The 8,845-nt window shown below is 35.0% G+C and overlaps 1 protein-coding gene across 1 annotated transcript; it reads right to left on the bottom strand.

Annotated features, from left to right (window-relative positions):
- Positions 1 to 5,303: 5,303 nt before the first annotated feature.
- On the bottom strand, positions 5,304 to 6,295 carry LOC127082882 (PLAT domain-containing protein 3). The gene is made up of 2 exons (XM_051023109.1): positions 6,127 to 6,295; positions 5,304 to 6,048 (listed from the first exon to the last, which is right to left on the bottom strand). Exons 1-2 carry the CDS (start codon positions 6,196 to 6,198, stop codon positions 5,539 to 5,541), a joined length of 582 nt encoding a protein of 193 aa, XP_050879066.1. The 5' UTR covers positions 6,199 to 6,295; the 3' UTR covers positions 5,304 to 5,538.
- Between the last annotated feature and the right edge of the window lie 2,550 nt (positions 6,296 to 8,845).

The following is an 8,845-nucleotide window of genomic DNA, read 5'->3' as shown; positions in this document are numbered from 1 at the left end:
CTCGTCTTATTGAGCAGGAAGGAAAAGCCATTCAACCATTTGAAGAGTAGATTGAGTTAGTCAACTTGGGTTCCGAGGATGATGTGAAGGAAGTCAAGATTGGGTCTCGACTGTGTCCAGATGTTAAGAAGGGATTGACTGATCTTCTTCGAGAGTATTCAGATGTGTTTGCTTGGTCTTATAAAGATATTCCTGGTTTAGATTCTGAGATTGTGGACCATCGGTTGTCGTTAAAGCCAGAAGGCCCGCCAGTCAAGCAAAAGTTGAGAAGAACGCATCCTGATATGTCAGTGAAGATTAAAGAAGAAGTACAGAAGCAAATTGATGCCGGTTTCCTTGTGACCTCCGAATATCCGCAATGGATGGCCAATATTGTGCCTGTTTCGAAGAAAGATGGAAAAGTCTGCATGTGCGTTGATTATAGAGATTTGAATAAAGCCAATCTGAAAGATGATTTCCCTCTGCCACACATTGATATGTTGGTAGACAATACTGGTAAATTCAAAGTCTTTTCTTTTATGGATGGATTTTCCGGATATAATCAGATCAAGATGGCACCCGAAGATATGGAAAAGAACACATTCATTACACCCTAGGGAACATTCTGTTATAGAGTGATGCCTTTAGGTTTAAAGAATACTGGTGCGACTTACCAAAGAGCAATGGCTACTCTTTTTCATGATATGATGCATAAAGAGATTGAAGTTTATGTCGATGACATGATTGCTAAATCAATTGATGAAGAGGAACATGTTAAGCATTTGTTGAAGCTTTTCCAGTGTTTGCGGAAGTATAAACTCTGCTTGAATCCCAATAAATGTACTTTTGGTGTTCGTTCTGGTAAGTTGTTGGATTTATCGTCAGCGAGAAGGGTATTGAAGTTGATCCGACCAAGGTCAAAGAGACACAAGAGATGCCTGCACCCAAAACTGAGAAGCAACTCAGAGGTTTTCTCGGCCGCTTGAATTATATATCAAGATTCATTTCACACATGACTGCCACATATGCGCCTATATTCAAGCTTCTTCGGAAAGATCAGTCTTTTGTGCCTTTTAAACTTAAATTTTTGTTAAAAGCAATGCATCCACTTTGAAATTTATACCATGAACTACAAGGTTTTGATCCCTCATTTTTATGTTGGTACGTAGGCACAAGTCCGAAGGTCTTGTCAAACACAAAAATATAATTAATGAATTCTTTTCTTATCCCCCCATTCTATTTGCTTGCAAACATCATTTGTACAAAATACATATGCACACAAGAAAGGGCTCCCTAGGAGTACCTATGACACTTTGGGTGCTAACACCTTCCCTCTGTGTAACCAACCCCCTTACCTGTAATCTCTGGCATTTTATTAGTTTTGATTTGAAAACTTCTTATTTTTTAGTTTTGTTCGTACTCTTACCTTTTCCCTTGGAAACAATAAAAGCGCAGTGGCGACTCTTGTTATTTGATGTCTTGCTTATCCATAGCTTGATGGTCATGAATTTACTGCTACAACTCCTAATAGTGTGAAGTTGGGTATGTTGAAAATTACTAGAGGTATCCTTGAAGAGATCAGAGAAGTTTAAAGGATCAATGTGAGATTGGTTGACCGACTTGTGTTAATCAATCAAGGTAAGGAAGGTGATTTCAAAATTGACGAGAATGGTGTGATGAGATTCAGAGACAAAGTTTGCATACATGATATGTCAAAACTTAAGAAGAGTATTCTTGAGGAAGGTCATAGGATTGGTTTGAGCATTTATTCCGGTGCCATTAAAATGTATCAAGACCTGAAGAAATTATTTTGGTGGTCAGGAATAAAAAAAGGAAGTAGTTGAGTTCATTTATGCTTGTTTGACTTGTCAGAAGTCAAAGATTGAACATCATAATTCGTTGGGTCTGATGCAACCATTGAGCATTCCAGAGTGGAAATAGGATAGTATTTCCATGGATTTTGTGATGAGTTTTCCGAAGAAGACGAACGAATGTGATTCCATTTGGGTTATTGTTGATAGACAGAATAAACTGTCTCATTCACTCCGATTAAGATCAGTTATCCTTTGCAGATATTGGTTGAGTAGTATATTGAGAAGATTGTTAGCATGCATGGCATTGCATAGAGAATTATATCAGATAGATATCTGAGGTTTACATTGAGGTTTTGGCAGAGTTTGCAGGAAGTGTTGGGCACTAAGCTGAAGTTGAGTTCTGCTTATCATCCGCTAACAGATGGTCAGACACGAGAACCATCCAATCATTGGAGGATTTATTGGGGGCTTGTGTGCTAAAATAAGGAGGTGTTTGGGATAACTACTTACCTTTGATTGAGTTCACATACAATAACAGTTTCCATTCAAGTATTAGAATGGCCATGTTTGAGGCGTTATATGGTAGGAGATGTATGACACCTCTGTTTTGGTATGAATCAGATGAGAGCGTGATGATTAGACTTGAGATTATACATCAAACTTATGAGAAGATCAAGATGATCCAAGAGAAGATGAAAGCTTCGCAGAGTCACTAAAAGAGTTACCGTAATAAGAGGAGGAAAATACTTGAATTCCAAGAGGGGGATCATGTGTTTTTGCGTGTTACTCTGGTAACTAGTGTTGGTCGAGCTTTGAAGTCTCGAAAGCTCATGCCACGTTTTGTTGGTCGTACCAGATCTTGCAGAGGATATGAGAGGCGACATATCTGATTGTCCTGCCACTGGTGCTTGCTAATCTTCATGATGTGTTTCATGTGTCTCAATTTAGGAGATATATATCGGATCTGTCTCATGTGACCCAAGTGGATGATGCGCAAATGAGAGAGAACTTGACTCTTGAGGTACCACCCATGCAAATAGATGATCGAAAAGTGAAGCAATTGTGTGGTTAGAATATAGCCTTTATGAATGTAGTGTGGAGAGGACCTGCTGGTGGAACAATGATGTGGGACCTAGAGAGTCGGATGAGAGAGTCTCATCCATAGTTGTTTTCTTAACGTAATTTTCAAGGGCAAAAATTCTTTAAGTGGGGGAGATTTGTAACACTTCATATTCGATTAATTAATTTAATTGAATTGTTTATGTTTTATTTGGTATTTGGTGTAAATTTAAATAAATTATGTGGTTATAGATGTTATTGGGGTATAATGATAATGTTAGAGTGTGGTGAGAATATAAGAGCTTGGTAAAATAGTTAGAAAATAATTTGAACAATTAGTATTCTTAATTAAGGATTAAATATGTTTCTAGTCCCTCTAAATATGGTCATTTTCACTTTTAGTCACTCTAAAAATTTCCTTCAAAGAATTGTCCTCCTAATATTTTCCATCCACACATTTGGTCCCTCCTACTAACAACCGTTAATAAGAACTGACGTGGCATGCCACATGGAACTTTTTTGATGATTGCGCATACACATGCCAATGTCAGTGTTGCAAAAAATATTTCACCATGGACATCTTGCAGATACTTAGGAGTAAAATAGTAGTTGTGTGTGGAAGGTGGCTTGTTGGAGCTACTCTTCATTTTATTTATTGCATTTATCGAACATTAGTGGTTTTAGTCCTCTAATCTTGTAACATCGGGAACAATGCGATTGTTATGTTTTTGCGTTAATGTTACTTTGGTGTTTTAAAAGTTGAATACTTTATTGATGAAGTTGACTTGGAATATTTTAGTATGTTGATTCCACTGCATAATTCCAAATGTTTTGATGAGTTTTTATTTTAGTGATTGTTGGTGATACCTTAAATTCTTGAATAATACTTTTTATAAAAAATTTGAGGTTAAGGGTGTTACACTTCACATGGAGTACCTTATATTAAAGCTGGTTGAGTTGTCTCTTTTCAAATGTGGGAGAACGTTAGGTGATATTTAACGATGGTCAAAGACCTCTGGTCTATATCAAATGTGAGATTTTTTTTATTGGACCTTTGATCGACTTAGAACAAAAGTCAAATCGATCCATGACCTCTAATTCGAAATTTGGTTTTTAATTTAAATTTTAAAAGAATTGTGAATAGTTTTAATATTTAATTGGGTAATCTCTTTGAGTTTGTGGTCACAATTCTCTTCTCTAAATGTCTCTTTTCAAAAAAAAAATCTTAACTCTAAGTTTATTAAAAAAAAGTCATTCTAGTAATAGCTCATTTTTTTAGCTAAGCAAAGAGAATATATTAAATGAAGCACTATGGATGTTTAATCCAAATACAATAGAAGAAAGTAATAAATCAGACAAATAACAATTCCGCAAACTGCACTAAACAAAAATGAATATCGGACAAGAGAACCAATCAAATCTACTTAACGACAAAGATCCTTTTGCTCTAGCACCTAACAAATTTCAAGAGAGGCCATCATTCCTTGTCAACCGAATAGTCCAAACCAGAGGCTACACCTTCGACTAACTTTTTCCTTTCCATAAAAACTTTCAATTGTATAAGGAGTGATGCTTCTTTTTACATCAATATTTACACTCAAGCATTCACTGTATACAATGAATAGTATTATTTTTCAATTATTTTTTAAATAAAAAATAATATTTATAAAAGAATATTTTCATTTTTAAAACTATTTTTATAACACAAATTTTAAGACTTATTATTAATTAATTGTATTATTGCATTAATTACAAAATATATTTTATTATTTATATATTTTACTTATAATTTATAAAATAAATTTACTATTTTATTAACTAATAAAATATATTTATTAATCAAATTCCGACATTAAATTATAAAATATAATAATCAATTTTTACACTTCACTAATCAAATGTTAATATTAAATTATGAAATATAGAAAATAAAACTAATTAATATAAAGACTACAAATAAAACTAATTAATGGAATGGAATGACTATATAATATTTGAAATTTTAATGTCGGAACTTGATTAGTGTAGATATTTTATGAATTTATTAATTAATAAAATAATAAATTTAATTAATATGCTTTATTAATTTATTAATTAATTAAGTAATAAATTTAGTTAATAGTCATAGACTTGATTAATGTTATATATCTTATTAATTTATTAATTAATAGTATATATTATTTTACAGTTAATATAATAATAAAATTAGTTAATAATAAATTTTGAATTTATTTTATAAAAATAATTTTAAAAACAAAATATTTGTTATAAATATTAATTTTTTATTAAAAAAACTCTTTACTACAATAAATAGTGCTGGCATGTAAGTATTCATATAAAAAAAATAGTGTCAAAATAGTTTTTTTTTTCTTCCAATTGTATTGATCGAATTGTTGCTAATAAAATAAGTTAAGTTTAAGAAAAAAAACAATTTGTATCTCGTCTATAAAGTTAAATAAAACCAAATCTTTTTATTTCCAAAACTTTGTGCGCACACAGTTTTCCTAATGCATCATTTTCACATAAATGACAACCCAAAACTCCAAACGCCATTGATGTAACCGGTTCAAGTATAATAAATTCAACCAAAAAGCATCTCAACGACACTAACAATAATACAATCAAATACAACCACCTACAAACAATACCATTATTAACTAACCACCTCTAGATTTATTGGTCTGATCTAGGCCCCGGCAGTAGAGCCCAAAATAGAGTAATCAGGCCCAGACCCAGACCCGGATCTGACACCACCAATGATCTTTAATTCAGGACGGCCCCGACGCGAATCGTACTTACAGTAATTCCTAACAGCCGAAAGCTCATACGGCGCCGTATCCGTCGCCAACCACTGTTCCACCGTGAACTGTTCCTGAGCGCAAGGAGTATGAACCCCAGTTGAAGTAACCTCAACATAATTAACATACCAACCGTGATGAGGACCCGACCCGTCAGAAGTCACGTTCACAGCACAAACGGGTCCGTCCAAACAAGGACCCCTACCACTGAATATATCAAGGTTGCCCCGTTCAAAGTAGTTATAACCCGAACCCATTAACCCGCCCCACGCTTCAAGATCCTTGATGTATATTCCGTAATCGGATGCATCGTATAGCTTGAGTCCGATGATCGAGTCTGTTCCTCCCTTGAATATTGACCCGGTTCTAACGTACACCGTGTACACACAATCCTCGTCCTGTATTACAAAAATATTTAATTGTAATAATATATATATAGAGAGAGAAAATAACAATATATAGAGAGAAAGTCTTACAGAGAAAACGGTTGCTGCGAAGATAAAAGTGAGAAGGAAGAAGAGAGCGGAGAGAGTAGTTGGAGTTGCCATGAGATGATGGAGTTGTGATATTAACTATGTTAAGTGATAGATGTTAAATAGAGGACAATTTTGATTAATTTGGTTTTTATTATTAATTTTGAAAATGTTATATTGTTATGTCCTTATCTGAATAAACTTTATTTTCAATTTTGATTAAATTAAGCAAACGACGTGTTTAATATACATAATTGAGAATATAACTATTTGTAATATTAGAAAATCACAAAGTAAGAATACAAATAAAAAAACACATATGCAAATTATAAAATAAAAATCATTTTGAAGGTCTAAATTTATACTTTTATTTTACTTTTTTATGAATTTGTTTGTTATATATTATCAATGGATCGTCCCTAAATTAAAATATTTATATATGTAACATTAAATGTAATTATAATTAAGTCAACTATTTTTTATTTTTTAAAATAAAAATTCATCGAATATATAATTTTTTTTATATTAACAGTGTATGTAAATTAAATATTGATTTATATATAAAAACTTATTTATTATATTATTTTATTATCTTTTTCAATTTTCTTTGACAAATCAACAAAGAAATTTTATATTAGGTTAATAGTTTTTATAGAATGTGTTTAATTAGGAATTAAAAGATCTGTTTGCTTTAAGATGTGTTTGTATATTTTTATATAATATGTTATTCATTGTAAAGAGTTTTCAAATATTAATACTGTTAGGGTGCTCTATTTGATATATTTCAGTGGATCGAAGTATATATGAATAAAGAGACATATGTGAATTTCTTGATTGACCTATCGGATAGAAGATCGACACTTGGAATAATGGATATTCAAGTGTACGAGTTGTCGCATTACGCGAAAAACCGGCGGGAGAAAGACACAGAGTCGCCACCGTGCGTTATTTATCCCAAAGGCGGGAAAGGAAACGTTCGAAGTAAACCTGGAAAGGAAATGGTCTCGCGACCAGAGATTGATGGGATCGGGAGTCGGTTATGCGAAGGGAAGGTATTAGCACCCCTACGCATCCGTCGTACTCGACGGGATCCACGCTCAAAGAGAATAGAGGAAAGGTTGCTAAAGAAACTGCTCAAAACTGCACAAAACTGGAATGAAACACAGAAAAGACGGAGGAAGCGGACTCGGCAGGATATCGCATCCTGGGCCTACGTAGTTTGTCCGAAACAAACATCAGAGTCGACGTAGTTCGGGGATAGGGGAAACGTGCTCGCTAGGATGTCGCATCCTATGCATACGTATCTTCTCTAACCAGAGAAAGAATCAGAGCACTCGTAGCTCGGCTAACACACGCCAACCAAAACACACAAACTGGAAACGGAATGTCAATCCCTGGTCTTACATCCAACTCCAGACACACAGGAAAACCTGGAAACCGAATGCCAATCGCTGGACTTACATCAGACTCCGAACAAACAAGACACAGGAAACCGACTGCCAATCGTTGGACTTATGTCAGACTCCAAACCAAAAAGACACAGGAATCCGACTGCCAATCGCTGGACTTACGTCAGACTCCAACAAGCAAACAAGAAGGTTGAAAAAGAAAAAGGGCGCCCGGAGAGATCTGCTTATCTCCTGCCTACGTACCTCATCTGGTATGAGGATCAGGGTGACGTAGTTCCCCTTAACAGGGAAAGAACTTCTATCCTAACCAGAGACTAGGGAGATAACAAGCTACTAGGGAGACTACGACTCGAGCCTAGAAGTTGTCATGCATACGATCCCTATGTTGAGGTCTCTAGTCCTAACTTGCACAGGAAGCAAGCTAGCCTAAACAACACATAATCAAACACAAGCACAAGAGAGCAAGCACACACACTATATGCAAACAAGTGGCTCATACAAGGCTAGGCTTTAGTCAAGGGGTCAAATCAACCTCGACAAACAAGCCAACTGGAAAGGGGTATTGTTAGCTCTTAACCCTAACATTGAGAGTTAGGGTGAAGCAGATGAAATGGGAAGTGAGGGTAAGACCTCACAGCTCTTATCCCTGGCCTGGGAGAGCTTGAAACAATGAAAGTGTGGGAGTCCAGAATGTGGGACTCTACTCCACATGACTGACACAACCAGATTTTGGGTTTTTATTCAAAGTGCATCAACACATGGTGTGAGCAGGATGAATGACTCAACTCAATAGCAGGGGATGGATTACACATCCCTTCTATCTGCCAATGCCTCTTCACTTAGGAGGTCTTTGAATGTACAAGGCACAAAGGTAAACAACCACAAATATTGCCTCTTAAGGATGGCTTCAGATAGGTGCCTGCCAAAGTAACATGACAGGTCTTCCAGACTACATGAAGATCAGGGATTATACCTAAGTGGTATGCCAACCACAAGCAAAGCAAAGCAAAGTTCAAATGAACTTAAAGCAACTTAGGTACCTGTGTAAACAACTAAACAAATCAGTACAGTATTCAGACAACAGTCAACAACAAACAGACAATCCCAACGTACAACATATAAGCCATAAGGCAAACTCAAGTGAATTATCATTAACCTACAAAACAACCAAATGTTAGCAATCAATAGCAAATATCAACATTCAAATGATGAGGCAACATCAACCATGGAGATTAGATGCTTAGTCCTGAAATTCAAAGCTCACATGTAAGTACAAACCACTAGGTCAAAGCCTAGGGTCAAAGGTGAGGAAA

This window comes from Lathyrus oleraceus, chromosome 5 (genome assembly GCF_024323335.1).
Source record: "Lathyrus oleraceus cultivar Zhongwan6 chromosome 5, CAAS_Psat_ZW6_1.0, whole genome shotgun sequence".
Taxonomy (NCBI): Eukaryota; Viridiplantae; Streptophyta; class Magnoliopsida; order Fabales; family Fabaceae; genus Lathyrus; species Lathyrus oleraceus.
The sequence above is the reverse complement of the archived record's forward strand: the minus strand, read 5'-3'. Positions and strand labels throughout refer to the sequence as shown.